General features: G+C 38.9%; 2 protein-coding genes across 4 annotated transcripts in view; one reads left to right on the top strand and one right to left on the bottom strand.

The window, feature by feature from the left end:
* The first annotated feature begins 423 nt into the window (after window positions 1-423).
* Window positions 424-18,941, top strand: rnf34b (ring finger protein 34b). 2 transcript variants are annotated; one of them, XM_041970873.1, is made up of 8 exons: window positions 424-509; window positions 8,562-8,780; window positions 10,689-11,183; window positions 15,365-15,427; window positions 15,549-15,750; window positions 15,848-15,871; window positions 16,087-16,128; window positions 17,129-18,941. In XM_041970873.1, exons 1-8 carry the CDS (start codon window positions 504-506, stop codon window positions 17,311-17,313), a joined length of 1,236 nt encoding a protein of 411 aa, XP_041826807.1. In that variant the 5' UTR covers window positions 424-503; the 3' UTR covers window positions 17,314-18,941. The 2 variants fall into 2 exon arrangements, with proteins under 2 accessions (XP_041826807.1, XP_041826808.1); XM_041970874.1 differs by lacking the exon at window positions 16,087-16,128.
* Window positions 18,942-20,678: 1,737 nt separating this feature from the next.
* The window catches only part of LOC121630086 (lysine-specific demethylase 2B), a 28,127-nt gene continuing 25,386 nt past the window's right edge, over window positions 20,679-23,419 (bottom strand). For both annotated transcript variants that reach the window (XM_041970148.1, XM_041970149.1), the window contains exon 21: window positions 20,679-21,491. In XM_041970148.1, coding sequence (XP_041826082.1) covers window positions 21,310-21,491 — 182 coding nt within the window. In that variant the 3' untranslated portion in view covers window positions 20,679-21,309. The remainder of the gene's footprint in view (window positions 21,492-23,419) is intronic.

The following is a 23,419-nucleotide window of genomic DNA, read 5'->3' as shown; positions in this document are numbered from 1 at the left end:
ACAGACTAAATATGGCGCTAAGTAAGCCTGCATTTATTTTGGTATAAAACAAATAGCACAGCATGCTTGATTTTTCCCTTTCATAATAAAAATGAATTTGTCAAGGTGATTAAAACCAAACACATTATTTCTGCTGCAAATAAGTCAGATTATTTTGATAATTTGTTTTTAAAATGTACCGATTTTTGTGATTACTCTGTTTAAGCAGGGCTTGTAACTAATTCACTATAATTTACCAGTGCTTTGGAAATGGCATGATGCGTCTTTACGCACACGGATCTAAACGCCCATTTTATTGATGTGGTGAAGCGGATTGGCTGCTAAAGATACCAGCGACTTGAGGCTCTCTGTGATTGGCTGCGACTCTCCTGGCCCTTACGTTATGCCTACTCCACACACACTGGCAGCTGGAGAGAGGGAAGACGTAATGGTTTGATTCCCTGTGCATTTGCAATGGTCGTCGCTCTGACATTACTCGGCAGATTCCTCTAACGGGAGGTGCAATGAAGGTATGTGGTTGCATTTAGACAGAATGATGACATGGATGCTTTTAGGGAGTCGACTTTGTGTTTTTTTAGTGATATGTACACTAGGCTGCACAGGGATGCAGGGAATACCCCCATCTTAATGTGAATTAATGTGAGTTTTATGTTCCCTGATGTCTCTATATCAACAGGCTAAATGCAGGATTCACTGTTTGGTTTGAACTTGTCATCAAATGTGTCCCCCAAGCGCTGTCAGTCTGCTCTGCTGCTTCTTATTATTATTTTTTAAATAGATTTTTATTTATTTATTTTCTCATCGAGCTTGCAAGCCCGGAAACGCTTCCCCTGCATCTCCATCCGTTATGATAAACAGTGGGTACAGCGTGTAGCCTTATAATGAGACTATTTTGACCCCGGTGTGATAGTTCAGTGGACTAAAGCGGTCGCAGCGACGTCCATTCACCGTCAGACTTTAATCCGCTCTAATAAGATAGAGACTGCGGTCATTGAGAGCGGGGATGTTTGGAGACGTCTCGGGAGGAGGACTGAGGATCACCTCTCAGGTCCGAGCTCTGTCATCCCGAGCAGGAGACTCCGTCTTCACTGTTGAGTGTGTATTTGTGTGTTTGTGCTGTTGCAGTAAAGGAAGGAAAAGTGATAATGCTGTCTGGCAGCTCGAGCTCAAGACTCATAGAGGATGGCGATGATGTCATTTGTACCGTGGTGGTGGCAGGTTTCTGGTGAAAGGTGAAGTGGAGGCAGGGCTAACATTACAACCAGCCACTGTGTTCATCAGCTGCAGCAGCATCAGTCAGTAAATGTGAACACGCAGTGAAAAACAGCTAATCAGCTGTTCTTGCTGTCAAAACACTGTTTTTGTGGACTGGCTGAAATCAATCTGCCTGTTTTTGTTTGGGGGGGTGAGCTTTATCTTCCACAACATTCATGTGATGCAATGCAGTGAAAACAATCACGGTTGTGTATGTAGTTCAGTGACTGGAAATGTAATGTTGCAGTAATGAGCTACAGTTCACTGTATTGTACAGTGAACTGATTTTGCGTTTCCACGTTGTAAAAATGTCATAAAATATAAAGACAAAAGTATAAAAGTAAATGTTAAGCTCTGCAAACATCTATGAAACCACATATATAATGCGGAATAAACCAATATGCAGTTAAATAGCTTTCTGTGAGCTTCTTCACAATACATCTATAATAGATTTTTTTTTTAAATTCCAGCATAAAAAAGAAAATCTTTTAGATTTTCCTCTGACTTTCACAGAAATTTTCAAGAGAAATTTCACCAGCATATCAATACCTTGTCAGTGTCCGACCAGGCCTGAAGGTATGAACAAAAAATCCTGCGAAGACAACCCACCGCACCTTAAGAAAATGTATCCAAGTCAACAAAACAAGAAAAAAAAAAGAATAACTAAGACAGCAGTGCTTAAACACAGCAGGGTTTAATATCTAAATCATGCAGCTGAAGCTGTGTTTTCTGTTGACCTTCCTGGGTCACTGTAGGATCCCCACTAGCTACAAGCTGAACACTCAGTTCTTTTTGAGATTCAAATCTGGACTTAGCCAAAAAAAAAAAAATCAGCACTGGCCTTTTTGTCCAGTCTGGCCATATACAATCATGCACACCACAAATCTTTCTGCTCCCTTAAACGTATAACCTGGGCAACTCCTTAAAATCACTAAAACCATGTTGTGACTTAGCAGGAATCAGTGAAAGACATATTAAATACTTCCAAAAAGTGTAATCTCTTAATATAATAAAAGTCTATACTCCAGAACATTGATGAATATTAGAGCAGCGTTAATCCTACTTTGGGTTTGAGGGAGAACGAAAATAGAAAGAACTGACATGAGAAATGATGAGCATGGTAGCTGCATCCACTGGCACAGAGCGGGGTTTAAAGAATCTGATTGGTTCAGCCTGGTGTCAGTTAAAAGACCCAATGGGCCCCAGGTTAACATGTTTCGTGGGACGGTGGTGAGGAAAGAAAGTTCTGTGCTGACTATGAATAAATTACTCAGGCTCAGAGACCACAGCGAGAGGGGGTGGTGTTTAAAAATCTGAGCAGGGCAGTCCAGTGTTAGCTGGGCCACCAATCTACTGAATTTTATGGACCAATCCGACCAGTAAATAAACTGTCAGCCCACTGGTAATATGCCTGATGACCAGCCCACCCCTGCTGGATATTGTATGTATGTGATGTTAATCTGTGCCATTCATTTGGATTTTTGTTTTGTTTATTCACTTTGGCTAATCCTCTTAAATGTGTTTGAAATGTTGCTCTTTAAAAAGGTCATTTATTTTAATTTATTTAATTAGCTACCTTCAGCTAGCAGTAATATATGTACATTATGCACAATCCACAGTACTGATACATCCATTGAATTTGCCCTTTACAGTGAATAAGTTATTTTTTAAATACTCCCAGATATTTTATAAGCTGTTAATCACAATATTGGGGAAAGATAAGAGAACACAGGGCTTAACTCTGTGAAGTTAATTTTCCCAAGGCACACCATCACTAACAGCGTCCCAGGGAAGCAAAATGGATGTGATGTTTTATTGACTAATCTGGTTTAAATTAAAAAGCAGCTTTTCTGCCCCTGTGGAGGGAACGGCATTCTCTGTGTTAGGAGACATCTCAACACAGGAGAGACTACCATAGAGTGTTATCAAGGCTATATTTGAATCAGTGATAGAGGCATGACTGGATCCTTAATACTACAACATGAATGTTTGACTTTTTAATTCTTCTTTACATTAAACTTGTCCAGAATAAGCACATAGTGTTCAAATTCTACAAAATCTGGTGCAGTACTGCACACGTGGCTCACTTTTTTTAATTCTAAATGAGACTAAACTCACTTCAGGGTTGAATTTTCAAGTGGAGGACAAAGTCTGAAGCTATTAAGAGCATCCGGAGGCACAGCAGATTTCTGGTGATAGTTGTAAAATAGTCCAGTCGTGTTTTATATCGCTGAATAATCTCCCCCAGCTTAATTTTCTATTTGCATCTCTGCACCAAAGGCTAAATCCCACCCAAGTTCTCCTCTGCTTTGGACTAGATTGGAGAAATCAGCTATTTTTTTTGGACACAAATCCAAAACATTGCAGGCGACACCTCAAGGTCTGCTTACATATCTGCCCATTTGACATGAGCAGGCGCTGTCACTCAGCTTTGTTCAGGTTCAGGTCATGTTTATAATTTAAATTAACTATTACACTTAGCTCCATTTTTAAAGGTGTTGAATGGCAGAGTTTAGTTTTTGTGACAGAAAAATCTCCCACTGATTTTACTTTCCAGCATGTGCGTGACATTTCCAGTTCGCGCAAGACGAGAAAATGAAAAGGATGTAATGAAAAGTGCAGGAGAGACAGTGGATGATGAAGGCTGTCTTTTTTAAATATATGAGCATACACATTTGATTCAGATTCATCTGGTACATATTTGTGTACTGATGGCTGCACAGATATACACTTAGTCTGAGCATCAGGCTGTGACATGAAAAGATATAAAAGTGTCAGCTCCAGGGGATTGATAAGAGTTTATACAGATTGACTCCCTCTAAAAAGAGAACCTCATTGATTTAACATTGCACTCCTGTAACAGTGGCAGACTCAGCAACTTTGGAAATACCTTTGTTTCATTTACGTGCACATCTCTTTTTTTTAAAAAAAAAAAACACCAGGCAGCTATCGTGTTGCTGTCAGTCAAATAGTTTTTATTGTTCAGGCACTTTTTTTTAAACCAGCTTAAAAATTATTGAGTTTGTGTGATGAGGATTTCCTGAAAGCTGCATCCAACTTTTTAGCTCATATACAGCAAAACCTCCAAACTCCAGTTGACAGATTTAGATATCTTTGTCTATATTTGTGTTGCAAATCACTGAGCAAGACTGATTTAGACTTAAAGTCTGTGACGTTAGAGTGTGTAAAGTACTTTGGGACAGACAAGGAGGTGTTAGGTGCAACAAAGATTCACAGCACAAAGCACAAAGCACCTGAAAGTTCTTTTGCTTGACTTTAAAGTAGCACTCCTTCAGGCAGCTGCAGGGAAATTTAACTCACATGATTTTTTTCACATTGAGGAAACAAGGAATTAAATCCAGTTATATTCAAATACATTCACCTATAAACAATTAGAAAATAAAGCAAGCTAAACTGTGTTCACTGTTAGTTTAAAGGCAAATATTAATCAGGAAGAAAATGATTTTCCCCCAAACCAGCTGGTTGCATATTCCTTGAACATCTTCATTGGTCATATTTGAGCTCCATGAGGAAAAATGACTAAAGTCCATTTTGGGTTAAGGATGTTCTGTTCTATTTATAGCTTGTTTCTCAGTTGAATTACCACAAAGGTTATTACAAATAATAATATCTATAGTAACTGATATTATGTAGACTAGTGAAGAAGAAAATTTCCATAAAATTGCTGAGTGGTCCTAAGCCAGTAATATACTTGCTTTTAATTACATGTTTGTCATGACTGTCTTGTGTATTTTGCATTTGTTTAAAGTGTCCTCAGAAATTAGCACTACGCATTCGCAAGCTGTGGTATGGGAGTAACCGGTAGAGGCAAAGTAGACAGCAATTTGGCCAGCTGTAAGGTCACAGGGTTGACGATGCTGATGCAGTTGTTGAGATTTGATCTCCAAAAGCTCATTTGATGAGGTCAGATAACTGCTCATCCACATGAGCCTTTTCCCTTTGGGTTTTTCTATTTAAGTCTGAGCCTCTGTCTGAATTTGCTGCTTTCCCCCGTTAGTGGTTTTTGTGTGAGTATGTGATGTGTATGAGAGTGTGTGAGTGAAATGGACTGGATTGTTTGCCAGTTGCATTACAGCAGCAGTTTAGGAAACATCTCACTTATTTGTCAAATAAGATCTGACATCCAAAGCCTTCAGATGCGGTGGGAATGCTAAAAATCATTCTTTATACCCACAAGTGTATAGCTCAGGTAAACGGCACTTCTCCCTATTGTGGGACTCCCTGCCTGCAGAGCTTTCATTGCTGATATAAGTGATTGAGGGAAGTCAAGCTGCTGGATGGAAGCCAAGTAAGACAGTGGCTCCTCATCTGGGAGGGGTGCAATAAATATTAATTTTTTTGTGGCTTCACACCCTGATGAGGGGAGGCTGCATTGAACTGGGGAGACTGTTAAACCGTAAAACATCAGATCAAGTTTGTGCCACAGGAAAATAATGCAAGTTGTTATACATCATGGTTTCATTTTTTCAATTTCTCTGAGGGAACCTCCCAAAGGGATTAATAAAGTTGTCTGAAGTATGAAGAAATCTGTAGAGCTCATCCCGACAAATTCAGCTGCTGTTGACGGATTTAACTGAGAACAACACGCATAACAACAAAAATTTATAAAGAATTTGGGCTGAAACAGCTGATTGACATTTCTGATCTGCATTTTTAGCCTTTAATGACAAATATTGTAGAGTCCAGCTCTGAAGATTCATTGCATTGTAAAGTTTTATGTGACGATAAATATTGTTTTTAGGATTTTAGACTGACACTGAGCTATTTCAAGATGTCACCTTGGGCTGGGAGTAACTTATCAACATGTTTTCTCTGTTCATCTAATAGAATGAACAATTTTGGTCAACATAGTAAAAATCTAAAGGTATTTGTTTTATTATTTACAGTCCTGCACGATGTAGTTTTTCAATATAATGATTTTGTACATTGACTGGCAGGCAAGCAAAAAAAAATTACAAACTTTACAGGAAAATTTAAAACACAATAAATTAAACAACACTTTGCTGTCTATGTGCACTGAGGACAGCCCTCTTTTTCAACCTGACTCTACAAATAGTGCCTCATTCCTGAGATTACATAACGAATCCCTAAGCAGATGGAAGAGGTCAGATCAGGGTGTTTGTGACATGTCCGAGCAGAGCGCTGCCATAAGAGGAGATGTGGCAGGACCCTGTGAATTCTATTGTTTTCCTGTTCAGAGTCGGGAACCACAGAGGGCTTACATTATGCTCATGTCAGCTATTGATTCTGCAGGCTGGGAGGGAAACAGAAGACGTATTCTCCCCCTCCCTCCTCTTCTCATCAGTATGCTCCAAAAAGCCATGGCTCCCATCGTACCATCTTTGCTCTCTGTCTCTGCACCGTCAGGGCAGAGATTATCACTGCTTTTATCAGCTGCAGAATGAAAGCTATGCACAAATTTAATGAATCAAATATTATAATCAAATTGTACAATATTCTTGCACAGTAGAAAGGTTTTTTGGTAAAACAAGTTTATAAAATTACAGCGTTAAGAATGAAACATGCTTTACCACATTTTCAGCAAGATTGCTGTTTTTTTTTCCTTATATTGTGCAGAGTGTGAAGAAGGGTCATGCAAAAGTTTGCAAGCGATCTGAGCTCTCAGATAGTTTGTAGATCATCATTATTGAGAAAGACTAGGTAGTAAAAAATTCAAAGCTTTATAAACACTTTGGCTCCTGAAGCTCTCCAAGCCTCTGAAAAGTAGAAAAAACAGATGCCTACAGAGAAATTTCAGTCTGTCATGTTATGATAAAGCAATAGTTAAGAGAAACGGTTGAAGTCAAGATTAGGAAAACATTTAGAGAGCAAATCTCATAAGAAAGCTTTGAAGGCGAATTTATCTGACTCTGGAGTTGCGGCACACTGCTCCACTTCAATACCTTCATAGAAAAAGTCTTCAGAAGAAAAGCTTTCCTGCCTCTTCATAAGTAATTTAGCCTAAGAAATGTGTATATTTTTACATTTTAATTTCCCACTAAACACCACGTTGCCATGTCATCACAGTTTTGTTGACTTGCTAACTGTGTTACATTGTTCGTAGACCTTTCAAAGACCTTTGGTCTGGTTGATCATAGGCTGCTGTTGGCTAGTTGAAGAACTAGTCTGCAGACAGAACTCGGTGTGTTTATGTTGATGGGAGTAAAATCAAGTGTTTTGAAGATTTCTAAGGGACTTCTAAAGTTTCTGTTTTTGCCCCAGTTTTCTTTTCTATGTTTATCAACAATGTTGGGATTCAGGTTCACTCAGCTAAAGTGCACTAGTAGGCAGACAACACTGTATTGTACGGATGTGCTCCCTGCCTTACTGTGGCTATTCATAATCTTCAGATTGCACTTAATTAGCTGTAGGTTTGTGTAATCTGAATCAGGTTTTCAACGCAAAGAAAACAAATTAATTGTCTTTTCTAGGACTCACTCTTAGCTCACACCCTCTGTTGTTCCCTTATCTAGAGATAACATTGGAAAGGTTTCATGATGTAAACACTTGAGCATCTGGGTGGACAATGAGCTCTTTCAGAGTGCATATCGAGAAGCTAAGAGTTAGGCTTGGGTTTCATTAGCAAAATAGGTCTTTAATACAAGGCAAAGATAATTTTTAACTGTTTCAGTCTATCGTGACACTATTTATATTCATACTTCATCATTTGTGCTCCGTCGCCTTGACTCTGGTTATCATTTCTGCCTGCATTTTATCTCAAATTTTTTTACCCAGCATACATCATTGTGTTATTTATAATCTGGTCTACTGTCCCTCACTGACCTCAGGAGAAAATACTACTGGTTAATTTTAGTCTACTGGGTAAATTGTTATATTCAAGAAGTTTCTTTATACCAATCAATAGCTTTTATTGACTGCTATAGCTTGTCATTGGCCAGGTCTCCCTAGGAAAAGAGATAGTATTCTCAAGGGACTTCCAGGTTAAATAAAGGTTAACAAAAATATTTTTCTGGAGCAGTTTTGAAATAAGATACTTTTGTCTCTACTAAATACAACAAAATGAGTTTAAATTACACTTATTGTCCCTGTAGCCTTTGATACCAATCAAACAAACCAAAAAAGGTTGCTGCCAAACCAACAAAATAAATCTGTGTGAAATAATTAGTATAAAAATGGAGCAGTGCAGCAACAAAGGTACGGAGATGTTGGCTTTCATTTAATTTGCTGTAAATATCACACAGCTACATATTAAAAAAATACAGTAAAGGATACATATTGTAAAGTGTAACAGGCTAAAATGTGTGTACTCATGTAACTTTCCATAGGCAGGGGCGTCGTCCATGTGGGCGTCATGCTGCGGGCTGCTGAACGAGGTGATGGGCACGGGAACGATGCGGGCGCAGCAGCCAGGGTTTGGAGCAGGGGCGGGGCCCTTCCGCTTCGCCCCCAGTGCAGGGTACTCCACCTACCCCCCCACCACCTCAGGGAGTGCCGGGCAGCTCTGCAAGGCTTGCGGACTGGCCTTCTCTGTCTTCAGACGCAAGGTAAGCACGTGTGAGGAGAAGTGATGAAAAGTGAAGGAGGTGAAGGGAGTCCTTTGCAGTCCTCTTTTTATTTATTTATCATGTTATGAAGGTTTAACAAGTGATTTTTACTTCTTGTTTACTTATTTAAGGTAACATTAGCACCCCTAATTACCAAGATAGTTTCTAAAATGAAGAAAATCTTCTGAAATAATCTGGATTTAGTTTACTTTAAGCGGGCGCTGGGAACATTGTAACAAATGGGTGGATTTTATTATCATTTTGTCTAAAGAGCCCCTTGTGAGTGTACACTGCATGACATTAGTAACTTAACCTGAAGGATAGAAGGCGTTTGGTTTTTTTTGGGAAAGGGCTTAATTATTTATTAAAATTAGTGTCAATTTTTTCTTATTAAATAATAAAATTCCGTTTTTTTATATATAAAGGAAAGGGTAGACTATAAGAGATACAAAATGCTTACATTTTGTCTACTGTCTTTCATTAAATTGCGGCCAACAAAGTCCTGGAAAAGTTGTAAATTGTGCATTTATGTAACTATGTCTGGGGAGGCTAAGTTTCTCAACAGTGAAGTTAATGAGGGGTTCAGTTAACTGTTTATGCAAACATATATTTACTTTTTTCAGTTGGTTTTCTAGATTGGCTAAATCTCAGACAGCTCATGATCTGGATTCTCTTTGTGAGAATTCAGGTCTCCTCTTTCTGAGTGCCATAAATGCACTACACTAGTGTAAATGGTAAATGGTCCGTATTTATATAGCGCTTTACTGTACCTGGGATGATACCCAAAGTGCTTTACATCATACCTCACATTCACCCATTCACACACACATTCATACACTGATGGCGGAAGCTGCCATGCAAGGCTCTCAACCACGACCCATCAGGAGCAATTAGGGGTTCAGTGTCTTGCCCAAGGACACCTCGACATGAACTCGACTTGGCCGAGGACCGAACTGGCAACCCTCAGGTTACAAGACGACCGCTCTACCTTGCTGAGCCACGCTAGTGTAAAATATCTACCTGATATTTATTTCTTCGTCTAAACTTGAATTCATACAGAGAAAGTTTAATGGATGAATAAATCTGCCTGGCAGACAGACAAACTGATAAAAAGTCTGCCTTCCTCACTTCTCATCTCACTGCTTCAGATCACTTTCTCATCATCCACACGCCCATTTCTGACAGCGATATGGCTCCCATTTGAGTGTCAACAAGATATTTTCATAGTATGTAAAAAGACCCGCCAGGGGATTAACAACAAGTGATTGAAGAAAAGCATCTGTTACGGTGGAAATGTGCTCCTGGTGGATCCGGAGCACAAGTTGTGCTTAAGTGATAAGGAAATGTTTACGCCATGTCTGACCTGCTTCTCTGCCCATTTGAAGTGTCAATCTACTGAGTTGCTTGGTGTCAGTGTTAAGCCTGTTAAATGTCAAATATCACCAGGAGCTACAGATACTTTAATTTGCTTTTCTTTACTCACTCCTAGAAATCACTCAGCGTGCTGTAATATAAAACTTTTTCCTCTGTGTAAGTCACAGAGGAATGTACAGAAATAACAATGACCATAGAAGTCCAAACATTAGCTATTCAGTCATGGCTAAACATTAGCTTTAATCCAACCTAATGCAGTCATGTCAGGAGTTGAAATGCTGTAGCTTAGCTGCCCCAGTTTTCAGCTCCACTATCAGATAAACCCTTTCTAGCAGATGGTTCATTTATTCATCAAAAGTAGCATGAATGACTAAGAGTTTAATGGGCTAAGTCAGACGTCGGGGCCTAGTTAGAAATTATGAAAAGAGTTTTGGTTATGGGAAAAAATAACTTCAAGAACAAGTTTGGTTGCTTCAGTTAGCAGACAAGGACAAGCTGAAAACATCTGTCCATCACTCTCTTCTCCTGCTGCAGCACATCTGCTGTGACTGTAAGAAGAGCTTCTGCGCTCTGTGCTCAGTGCTGCAAGAAAACCTGCGCTGCTGCACGACCTGCCACCTGCTGCGTGGCACGGCTTTCCAGCGACCTCGCCTCATGCAGCTCCGGGTGAAAGACCTGCGCCAGTACCTGCTGCTGCGCAACATCCCCACCGACACGTGCAGGGAGAAGGAAGACCTTGTAGACCTGGTGCTGTGCCATCAGGGGACACGGGAGACCCCTAGACCTGTAATGGAAGAGGACGAGGAGGAGGAGGAGGAAGAGGAAGAAGAAGAGGAGGAGGAGGAGGACACACGTGAGGATGAAGGAGAAGATGAAGGGGGAGATGACACAGACAGTCTGCACTCGCTCCCTCACTCACGTGCCGCCTCACCACCCTCTGCAACACGTTCCACCTCTGAACAGTCGGTCTTGTCCGCCTCTCAGGGAGACGTGCTCAGCCCAAGCGACAGCTCAGGGACCACCAGCCAGGTTTGTGCACCCAAACACACAGCTTATATTCAGCAGTTTACTCCACCCAGCCACACACACACACACACTCAGACATCCCCTCACATCTGCCCTCAATCTATCCAAAATAATTAATTTCAAATGTGAAATCAACTTATTTACAAGTTTCACAGTGTTTGAAGTCAGACAAGCAAGCAGCCTCATGTGCACTGGTTTAGATGTCAGCTTTCTTCTATTTGTTGTCTTCTGATTGTTCAGCTCTCGCTACTTTGTTATGAATGAAGCCTGAAAATCCGCTACATTACAGTGGATTTTCAGTGTTCAGCAAAAGGTCCATGTGACAGCTTTAAACAGCTGTGTTGGCTTCGTGTGTGAGAGCAGAGCCCTCAGACCAGCCAGCGAGGCAGCTTAAGCCCTTTGCCTTTTTTTGGTCTGTTACATAGGCTGATATTGTTATGTAACAAGCACACAAAACTCCCCACAGCATTGCAGCTGCAACCAGAGAACAGAAACGCTACTGCAGTACATCATTCTTCTCCATATGTCTGTGTGAATAAATGTTTTTTTTTTCATGCCTTGGATTTTTAATGCAGAAATAAAAATGAAATTTCTGCTTAAATTAATCAGAGAAACAAAAAAGCTAAATTATGTTTAATCTTCTTGTTGAAATGACTATCTCACATGTCAAAATTAGGGGCTGCAAGAATTAAATTAATTTAGAAACTAGAGCATCCCGTTTTCTGAAAGCACATGAATAAGTGTGGCTTTCTGTCATATGATCCACTTTTTACACTTTTTCATGTCAAGAGAATAAGAAACAATGAAATGAACAATTCACTAGGGCAAGTTTAGAGTAGTTACTTTATAAAATGTTTCTGATAATTAACACAATAACATGGTAATAAAATGTGACATGTAGTCATTACCACACTGCATGTCTTTAATTTAAGGGTATTCAAGTTCCAAATTGATGAAGATGAACTGTCTCCTCCAAGAGCTCGAGTGTATGTGGAGAAATTAATAAAACAATGAATTAAATGGTAAAACATTGTTGACAGCAAGGTCAGAAAACCATGTATGTCCTTAGAAATGGATTTCTTTTGTTGCTTTCTCAGTCGTTGATTTTCTGCCTTTGGTTTTCACTTCAGCAGATGAAGGCGATTGAATTTACTGTTGCAGAATTTTTCTTTATTTCTTTATATTGAATAAATCCTGGATTGCTCTCACAATATGTTTTGGTTTAATCTCTGTCTAAACTGTGAAGCATTGACCAATCAATTTGGTTTAAAATTAGTCGAAAGTATACTTCATATTATAGACCTAGTGCAGTTGGAAGGTCTTTTTTGTGTTGTCAAACTCAGCTGTTTTTCAAAATGGCACTCAAAATATTTCCTTCCTCATTGTCATTAAATCTGTGGATCATTTTTCCGGCTTAAGGATGACCTGTTTTATTTGCATTGAGATACAAATGCTGCACTGAACAGGCCATATTTATTTTATAACCATAACTTTTCAGACTTCACTGGAAATTTCAGCTTTTTAATATTTCCTGCATTCTGTGAGTTTTCTATTGAAAGACTGAACTGGTTTAAAAAATGTGCATAAACTTCAGTGGCATTTAGTATCAGATCAGGCTGTCGATCATGGGAATCGTTTTTTCTTTTTCCTTCATTTCCTTTTTTCTAATATGCTCCATATTTCATCATAAATTGTTGGGGAAAAAAAAGAAATGTGACATGCCAACACATGATTGTCTGTCACGTGCACAACATATTTTCATGGGACTGACTCATGTCAGACTATTTTTCCTGTTTAAATAACAATAACAGCAGCTTTCACAGCAGAAAAGTACTTTCTAGTAGTTTCACGTTTGAAGTAGCTGAAGAAAATCTAACATCACGTCAAAGAAATGCTGTGTTCCAGGGAGGTTTAGCTCTTCGAGTGAGTCGTCACTATTGCTCATGTTTGTGTCTCCGAGGAGTCTCGTCTGAGTATGAACATGATGTCTGTGCGAGGGCTGGCATCTAACACTGCGACGCTGACGAATGCATTATTAACACATCTTTATTGGAGAAAGATGGTGGTGTGCTGGAATGGGGAAAGGCCTAAAGATAGTTTGTTTTCATGGCACAGAGGTGGAAATGCCAAACTACACATCAGATATCACAAACTCTTTTTTGCTGAACAGATAAAAGAAAAGGAAAAGAATATATTTGTTATTCAAAGTGCACAAATTGGCTAAAATACCACACACATGCAAATCACCTGAATTATAATGCCGCTTATTAAATTTTTTTTCAAACCAGTAAAATCTGGTTTGAAAGGTGTGAAAAAAGTCTGGAACTTCATATTTGATTAGAATCATTAATTATCAGATTTTTTAACATTTCTAATACTCATTAGTTGTCTGTGCAGTTGCACAAGAATGAAATTGCATTTCAGTTGTTCTCATCAGTAATTAGGAATACATGATCACTATCTCTTGAAGAAGAGAAACAGATATTAATTGGTTTAGTATGTTTTTCCACATAGTGAGTTTTTGCATGAGCACTCAACAAAAAACCTCTTCACACACCATTCATCATGCTCCTCTAGGCTGCTTTGGATTGTCATGAACTCCTGCCTCGTATATCATACATCAGTAATGCTACATTTTCGCAGTCCTTCATAATTGCATTACATTACTGCCATTTAGCACAGTGGTTCCCAACCTAGGGTCTGGGACTCCCCAAGGGGGTCACCCAAAGAGCACAGGGGGTCCCTGAGGCTCTGAACATTAGAGCCATTGTGATTAATGTCCACAAATTGTCCCTGTAATAAGAAAAAAAAGTGAGGCTATATGTTGTTCATTAAACTTTGACTTTATCAAAGGACAGGACTCAACCAGAACACATTATATATGATGAGAATCTCACTTTTGAAAGCATAAAACCACGCATGGTTTCAGCATAGAGTGGAGCAGGGGTCCACCACATTTTAGAATATGCATGAAGGGGATCCCCAAGGAAAAAAGGTTGGGAACCACTGATTTAGCAGATGCTTTTCTCCAAAGCGACTTACATCTACGAGTAGGTAGTAGCATTAAGGGTCTTGCCCAAGGATCCATGTGGAAGTTGTTAATATTCATCCTCTGTGGGATTTGAACTTTTGTCTCCCGCATAGGAGATGGATGCATTTTATAACTGTTGTATCTCAAGTCATATTATAATTATAATTCTATAAGGAAGCATGTATAATGACAGTTTCACTGTGTAACATTTACTGGCAAAAATTCATAGCTATGTTTTTATTACCTTAAAACCAGCCATTTAAATCCAAAGACTTAATGGGTCACTTTTCTCGCCCTCCTTCATGTTTCACCTCCATATTACTACAGTAGCCCAGCGGGGACAAACCAAACAGTCACTTCTGGATGGCCTGCTGGGCTTATCTTTAGAATGGCTTTGTTATAAATTATGAGAAACTATGACTGTATGTGACAGCTCGGTCTTTTAAAGGGATGTAGTGTGCAACATCATTTAATGTGACCGGTCATGTCATCCATGCTAGGTTGCTGTAAAGTTTTCATAAGCATAAAAGGAAAATCCTTCAAACAGCTGGGAGCGACTAACAAAACTTCAAAATCCGTCATGTTACTGACGCTTTGCAGCAGGAAAGTTGTAGGCTACTTTCATGGACATTTCAGTTTTTGATGTGAAATTATAAAGCAACACGCATAAGACCAGACTAAAAATACCTGAAAGGTGTTTTGTGGTTTAGAGAGGTTTTCTGTACAGATTCTGTCTTTTGTGCTTTGTGTAATGTTTATTGCGCACTGATGTAGTGGAAATGTGGATAAAGATAGATGTTCAAATACTGTCTTGTTTGCAGAGGAGCCATGTTTAACCCATAAAACTATTTCTCATTTCAAGGAGGAGCTTTAAGGCTTCCTTTTATTTGGCGTGAGATTAGTTTGGGAAGTGTGAGAACATAAGACAGACTGACAGAAGCTGTCTCACACCAAAAGCATAACATCAGTAACCCTGCAGAGTGATTTTCCTCCTGTCTGTGAATATGTCCCTGATGGGCCTTTTATGGCACTAAATAATTTGATTATGCTAACAAGGAGCTGGCAATTTTTCAAGCTAACTTATAAGTTCAGAATCATTTTGCAAATATAATGCAACTTAAACTGACTTCACTGTGTTAATCTCCTCTCACAGGAACATGAGGATACTCCAACAGCGTCCCTTTTGAACCTGGAGCCCACTGAAAATATCTTAGAGGTGGGCCGTTTGTTTCTATAAACATCTAAAGAGCCCATCTAAAGATCTTTATCCTAAAAGTGTAAGTGAGCGCAGTCCTGCCGCGTCAGTGATTACAGCCCTGTTCCCATTTGGATTGTAGGTCAGCCCGGCGACGCAGAGGAGGATCAGAGCTTCGCTGTCTGATCTCGACAATGAAGAGGCGATAGAGAACCTCTCTGTCCGCCAGCTGAAAGAGATTCTCGCCAGGAACTTTGTCAATTACTCCGGCTGCTGCGAGAAGTGGGAGCTGCTGGAGCGGGTGCACCGACTCTACAGAGAAAATGAGCAGAACAGAAAATCCAGTGAGCACTTTGGCTTTTGCATATAAATTCCATGCTTTAATATTTGGTGTTATCCATGCCTAAAATACTATTTTTCTCTCTCTTCTTTTTTCTTTAGTGGAAAATGTCAGCATAACTGCAGGTAATTGCTTTTGACTATTGTATTTATGTTTGAGATATGACTTTGCTTTTTGATGTTATTGGTGTATTAAGCTCACTTTAACTGGATGAAGACATATTTAATTAAGAAAATACTGTATTATGTGATCCCATAGCATTGTTTCACACAAAAGGGCGCATTTGTTGTTTCCTAAACTAAATGATTTTCTTTATTACTGCCTATTCTTGCCTATAAAGTGGTTGCATATCCTCCACCTCTCTGCAACAGTGGAGTTGGAGGTAAGATGTTAATACGAAAAGCCACCTTCTCACCTCCTCCATGATTGTCACTCATCTGTCAGTCATTGGTAAAGGCATGCTGCAGCCATCTTTTCCCCACTCGATGTATTCCATTATCTTTTGTATTATCATTTTGTGGTCATTATTTCCAGCCTGGTTAAATGTTTCCACATTATGTCACTAGTGTGTCTCTTCCAGTGTGCATCATCTCGTGTAATTCTCAGGGACAGCCTCTTGTCCTGTCATTAATGCAATCTATTAAAGCTTTTACCTCTTGATGAGCCATCATATTACTCCAGTAGCAGCATGTCTCCATCAAGTGTAATTACATTGTCAAGCTTCTACACTGAAAAAAAGGGCTCAAGGATCTTATTAGCCCACTTAACATTCAGCTGTGCAGGGATGGTGGACAGGCTGCAGCTGGATGGATTTTTTTCTTCTTTTTCCTGTCACACAAAATGTGAGCAGCAGCAGGAGCCAGATTTAGGCCAGTCAGCTGATCAGTCAGCATTTAACTCCCATAAGCCAGTGCACTGACACGATTTGATCTTAAACTACTGTGATGGGTATGGCTCTTCTTCCCCAAGCTGGATTGGACAGTTGATTATTTTTCTTTGATGTATAGATGATTCATCTACATGTTAATCTGCACATAAAAAATGTCAGAACAGACATAAAACTCCTAAGTTTGTGACATCTGGCTAAAGAAATTGTAAATAAGCACTAAATAAATTTGAGTGGCTATAAAAATATAGTTTGTCCATTCTGGGCTGCTCCTGAAACATGCTAGACTCCTTGGATGTATAGATTTAAATATCTGGTTTGAGTGTATTATTCATCAAGAACAGTGTGAAAATTAAGTAGAAGTGATGGAGGAAGACGAATCGATGCAGATGGAGTCACTGGCTTTCTGGAGCAGCTGCTCATCACCTTCAATCTTAATAAGCATTCAGGGAACAATTGTTTACTGACCATATGTTTTTAACTTTTCCATTTACAGATGGTGTCAAAGCTCAGCTGGCAGCAGATGAAAACCTTTGTCGCATCTGCATGGATGCCATCATCGACTGTGTGTTACTGGAATGTGGTCACATGGTAACCTGTACCAAATGTGGGAAGAGGATGAGCGAGTGCCCCATCTGCAGGCAGTATGTAGTGCGGGCCGTGCATGTCTTCAAGTCTTAAAACTCTGTGCGTGCATCGGAGCCGCCCTCAGGCGTGCACGTGGCTCAAGCCCTGAATTTATTTCTGAGGATGAACTGCTGTGCATGATGTCTCACAGGGCCTAATGCTGCAGCAGGCGAGAGCAACTTTCCGGTCTTTGAAACCAGACTGTTGCCTCTGGCCTACCATGGTTTACCCCCCACCCCGTCACCTCTCACTAAACTCACATTCCAGTCCTGCCTCTCCTCCCTGGATGACCATCTTCAGCTGCACCGGGTCTCTCAGACACTCCTGCCATCACTTCTCTCCATTTTCTGTTCAGACTCTTCTCACATGAGACAACAGGAGGTGGTCCTGTGGATACTTGAAGAGGGTTGGCTTATTGTTTGTGGTGAAATATATAAGATCCCAGGGTTAGAGTCAATATGGTTTACACGGTCATACCACATGACACCGTATTATCTCCCTCAGTGTACTTTAGGATGTGCAATATATGAGATAAAGAATTGTCTTTTTAGAAAAATGTCTATTTATCATTCTGAACACTTCATGCACTGAGTCATCTCCTCACACACACAGGAGCATGTAAGGTGCCGAACATCATGCCTTCCATGGATATTTGGTTAAAATCTCACAGTATGCATCTGATAACCAGCAAGCTTGGTGTGATAGATTACTCTCGGTTTCAGGTTTTATTTTATCTTTTTATTTTTTGCAAATGAACTTTAGGAATTAAAAGTATTCATGTAAACCTTTTAACACTGTGTGAAGGATGTGCATTTTCATTTTCCTGTCTGATAATATACATTCCTGTTTTTGTGTAAAAATTCATCCAAAAAAAAACAAAAAAAAAACAAAGGCCTACTTACAGGCTTTTTCTGGACTTTTCCCCAGCTTTTGCCATTTCTGTGATTGGATCACTCGGCTCACTCGGTTCGGCTGACATCATATGACATAACATAGTCTTATAATGATCCCGTTTTCAAAAAAAATGTTGCAGCACTGTAAAATGTGTCATCCTTCCTCTGAGAGCCAGAATGAAATACAGCCGAGAGCTTTATTAAAAAGCAGATCTTGAGTTTAGATTCTGTTTTTATCGTTTATTACACTCATTCCTCTTTAACTTTAAATAACTTTCACCAAGCAATACCACCTCATTTTAGAGTCTACCAGTTGTTTGTGCTGTCCTCTAATGTCAGATCTAAAGGTAGATAACAGGTGCTACTTCCTTGTTTCTGAGCGTAACCTCAGAATACTTTTTGTCCTGTCATCCAGGCTTCCTTCCACATGTCCCTCACACAGTGAGAGGTAGAAGTAGCAGATTTACTTTGACCTGTTATGCAAATGAAACGCATCCTTCATGTCATGAGATCCAGTTAATTCAGATGTCACTAAAATATCTGTGTGTTCTGTTTGCCTGTGGTATATTCAAACAAACTGCAGCTGATTTGCTCCTAAGCGAATCTCATAGATAGCTTTTATGGTTGTTTAATGATAAGTTATTAAATGTATATTTTTCCATTTTACTTGGGAGACGTGATTTAAAGTTCTACTAAGTATGAAGGTTTAAAAATAAAAAAACTATACTGTTTTCCAGAATGTATTCCTGATGGTTTTGTTCTCTCACCATTAAAGCTACATCACAGTTTCTATTTCTTACACCTTCTTGTCATCATCTGCTTCAAATCCAAAACCAACACCTGCATCACACCACCGTAACAAGTCACCTGTTGTTCTCGAAGATGTCACTCATGGGCAGCTACAGTATAATCGGACTGGGAGGGTATCGTGATCACTCATAATCCCGGATCTTTATATTTTGAATGTTGAATCCTTTTTTATTTTGGTTAACAGGGGAAATGTTTATTTGAATTCAATAAAATGCAGTACCACAAACCAGAGAGTAAAATCTTGCTCCTCTTTTTTTTGAAGTGGTGATAAAAGTAGTTGGCATGCAGCTGTATGAATCAGACAATGCTCAATATTTAAAATGAATTTAATATCTCAAAAAGTTTACTTTTCCTAAAGGCTTTACATGTACAATATGTACAGATAGATCTGAAGTAATGTACTAAATTTTGATGGTGACACAGTCTTTTAATAAAAACATGAATTTTTAATGTAAACCCATCCACCAAACTAGAAAAAAAGGACTGCTATTCAGGAGTCACACAAAAGACTTTAAAAAAAACTCAACAAAACTTCCATTTTAAAGATCAAAAACCCAGAAAACCTATAAAATAATTAAGCTAGTGAGTTCTACAAAGGTTAAAATGAAAAGCCATTTCAAATGACTTGTAGGAAAAGCTGAAAAACACAACCAGCGTGAATGTGTGTCTTATTCAGTCGAATCAAAAGGAATTTAATTGTAATTTTCACAAATCTTTTGAAAATCAATTGCAAGCTGTTCGCATGAAAGGTAACAGCATGCCTGTTCAGTGTATTAAGTCTTAGATGGAGTTCTTGAACATTGTCTTATACAAGTCGTTGTAAAATATGTTGTTTTGAGACTTCATACACACTAGTTAGAAACAGTTTTGAACTGTGTGATGGTGAAAATTTTGGAATAAACAGGAAGAAAACTGGGTCGGGGCTGAACAAAGGAATCACAGCTATGTCTGTCCGATCACACCTAAGTGACCCTGTCAGCCGTCTGTGGAAGAAAACCCTTTTCTAAAGGATCTGCACAAAATGAATATACTATTCCTTAACTTTTGCTGTTTGCTGATGATGATTTTTCTTATGTGCCTCAGCAACATATCTTTTCTTATCACATGAAAAAGGGTTGGAATAAACAGGTTATATTGTTAAAAGCTTAATAAATGTACTTGATGACGTAAACATTTATTTGCTGCATGCAGAGCTAAAATGCTTACTTCCACAAAGCACCAATAATACTAAAGAGATGGCAGAGACCATACTGTGCATGTACATCTTAACCAAAGACACAAGCAGTTAGTAAAATTAGCTGAACATCTCAGTGGTGAAAAAATATGCTTTTTAACACTTTACACTGTAGTGTTTGTGAGAATACATTCATGTATTCATATTTACCGCATCAGTGCAAATAACTTTGAAACGACTGAAACGTTTCTACCACATCTCTCATCCAGACATGATGTTATTGTGTGGAAAACAAAATATACAGTACCTGTCTCTATTTAAAAAAACAGAGCGTAGCCACATACAATTGAATATATATATATATATATATATATATATATATATATATACAGTATCTTACAGAAGTGAGTACACCCTCACATTTTTGACAACACTATAGAAATGGAACTTTGACTTACAGAATATCAAAGTTTAGTTTCTATAGTTTGATATTCTGTATATCCAAATTTCATTTCTATAGTGTTGTCTCATGAAAAGATATTCTAAAATATTTGCAAAAATGTGAGGGGTGTACTCACTTCTGTGAGATACTGTATACATACATATATATATATATATATATATATATATATATATATATATATATATATGTATAAAATTGTATGTGGCTGAGCTGAAAAAATCAAGCTACCTTTCAACAGTTTGCAACAAATCAATAGACATTTGCTTCTCAACAATAAAGAGCTTAAGGGTACAGCCAACTGATTATCAAGTTCAGCACTATAATACTGTACAGTGGTGCATTTAATACTGCACATACTTGTATGAAACACTTTCTGATACAAAAATATTGATCTATAATGCAAAAAACTTTGCATTGGAACAAAAAATAGTCTATAAACACCAAGGAATAACTGTGGTACAATACATAAACAATCAGTTAAAGAATAAATAACTTATGAACAGGTGCAACAACAAAACCTTTTGTAATATTGCCTTCACTGAACAAGACTTCCATTTTTACATTCTGGCCTTGCAGCACAGCTTCACTTTACATCAGGATATTAATCCTTGTGTTCATTGTGTCTGTCTGGCACACAGTCATCTGCTGCCTCCATGTGGACAGTAGTTTCACCTCCTGCGAGTGTCACACAGTCTTCCATTGTCCTTCTCCTAACTGATCTTCTGCAGCAATTTATCCTCTATCAGTTCGAACTGTACACTGACTGACATCTCTGCAATGAACTGGTCGCACCCCTCCTTGGTCACCTGTTTACAGTATCGCAGGTCGATGTGGCAAATGCTTCCACAGCGTTTGAAATAGGTCAGCGACTGGTCAGTGACCCTGTTACAGACTGCAGAGAGAAACTGGGTTAGAAGAAACAAATGGTGCATAATGGGTCAAGTGCTCTAACATGAATTATGCACACACACAGATTAATCAGCCTTGTAAGATAAGACATTAAATCAAAAAAACTCATTATAATGAGCCCTGTTTTTCAGATTAATGTAGCTGATTGAATCAAAAAGCCAGGAAATATTTTCTTTTTTTTATTCACTGCTTCAACATCAAGTTATTTTTACACTTGCACTTTGCATAGAAAAGTCTGTTTTGAAATAAGACACTGTGTATGCTGTGTTAAGACAGACCTGTCTTGTAATTTTGGACATTGGCTGCTTTTCCCTTTATTTTCAGTCAAATTTGTACCCGAGCATTGTCAAAGAAATTTGTTTTTGTTATCATGTCACTCAACACTGACCTATGATTTATTCAAGCATAAAAGGCACCAAGCTCAAGTCACGTAAACACATTACTGACATCTAAGCAGAGGAAGCATTTTAAATTGTATCTTTAAGTACTCTGTAACTTGAGCTGCATTGAGAGATACATCTGGATCTTTATCTGATGCAGCTACTGTTTGCTGAAGCCTCATCAGAAATGGCCTCCAGGGTGGCTGTCAAGAAGTCATTCTTTAGAAAGGGAAGCAGGGACAAAAGGCTGAGGTACGCCAAATTACACAAGAACTGGGCTGAAAACCAGAGGCAACAGGTTTATATGTGAACCCTCCCCAGATCTCAGACCTTAAAATTATTGAAGCAGTGTGGGATCATTTTAAAAAAGAACAGAACAAAAAGGCAGCTGGTTTCCAAAGACGAGCTTTGAAATGTCCTTCAAGAAGCCTAAAGATTTTTTTTATGTCTCCTTAAAGAAATTACAAGAAAGCTTGTCTAAGAGGGTTCAGACTGTGAAGAATTTGTGAAGAATTAAGGTGGTCATAATATTGGCTTTGTTACGCCAGCCGGCTTATCAGCCAAGAGGAACTGGAGTTGCAGCAAGCGCTGGAAAACCAAGTGACTGTGGAGACTACCCAGCACCCGCCTCCCCTGCTTCCTGATTGGCCGCCCTACGCTTCACTCCCTAACCAGCTACCCAATCCGGAGGAGAGGCCTCCTTTAAGAATGCATCATCACCATCATTCGTGGCAGCTGTGGATTGTGGGAAACACGCTTGCCAGTTTGAGAGAGATTTCTGCTTGTGTGGTTCAGAGACTTTCCTGTGTGTGGATTTTGGAATATTGCTTTTGCTATTAATTGCTTTTGTGTTCTGAGTTTGAGTACCGTCCCTGCCTGAAATAAGGATGTTTTATGTTGTGTTCTTAGGAGTTTGGTTTTGTTAGATTATTAGAAGTCCGCCTGAGAACGTGTATTTATTTTGTTTGTTAGTATTCCGCCTGTGAGAGTGTAGCCTGTTTTAGGGACATTTTTGGTTTGTTTGGTTTATTTGTTAATTGTTAGTGTTAAAGATAATTGTTAAAACCCAAAAGGGACACTTTTAGTTTGTTTATTTTGTTTTATAGTTAAATCATAGCCAGAGAAGGATTGTTTGTGTTTTGGAACCCATTTTTGTTTTGATTATTAATAAAGATCATTGTATTTTATTTATCCGGCTTCGTCTGTGTTACTGTCCTATTGACCCCTGGACAAAAGGGGCACGTAACATAGTGGGGGCTCGTCCGGGAGATTAATTTGTTATATTTCATAACGATTTATTAGGTAAGTGTGTGTGGTTTGAGTACCCATCGTGGTGTGAGTGGTTACTCATACTACCGTGTGTTTGTGTGGCTCCTTTTCAGGCACGGTAAGAAAAGTAAAACTCAGTTTGTTTGGCATTGTACGGGTAAGTTTAAGTGTAATTTTGTGACATGGCTATGCAACGTGCCCCATTTGATCTGGATCGGTTCATTGTGGAACCGACCCTGGATTGTTTGCAGGCATGTCGTAA

This window comes from Melanotaenia boesemani, chromosome 19 (assembly GCF_017639745.1).
Source record: "Melanotaenia boesemani isolate fMelBoe1 chromosome 19, fMelBoe1.pri, whole genome shotgun sequence".
Lineage (NCBI taxonomy): Eukaryota > Metazoa > Chordata > Actinopteri > Atheriniformes > Melanotaeniidae > Melanotaenia > Melanotaenia boesemani.
Note: the sequence above shows the minus strand (reverse complement) of the source record. Positions and strands in the feature narration are given on the sequence as shown.

Excerpts from the sequence above, each read along its gene's own strand:
- rnf34b (XM_041970873.1), top strand. Across the intron at positions 8,781-10,688 it reads TCTCTGTCTTCAGACGCAAG|CACATCTGCTGTGACTGTAA; the intron begins GTAAGCACGTGT and ends CTCCTGCTGCAG. Across the intron at positions 15,751-15,847 it reads TGAGCAGAACAGAAAATCCA|TGGAAAATGTCAGCATAACT; the intron begins GTGAGCACTTTG and ends TTTTTTCTTTAG.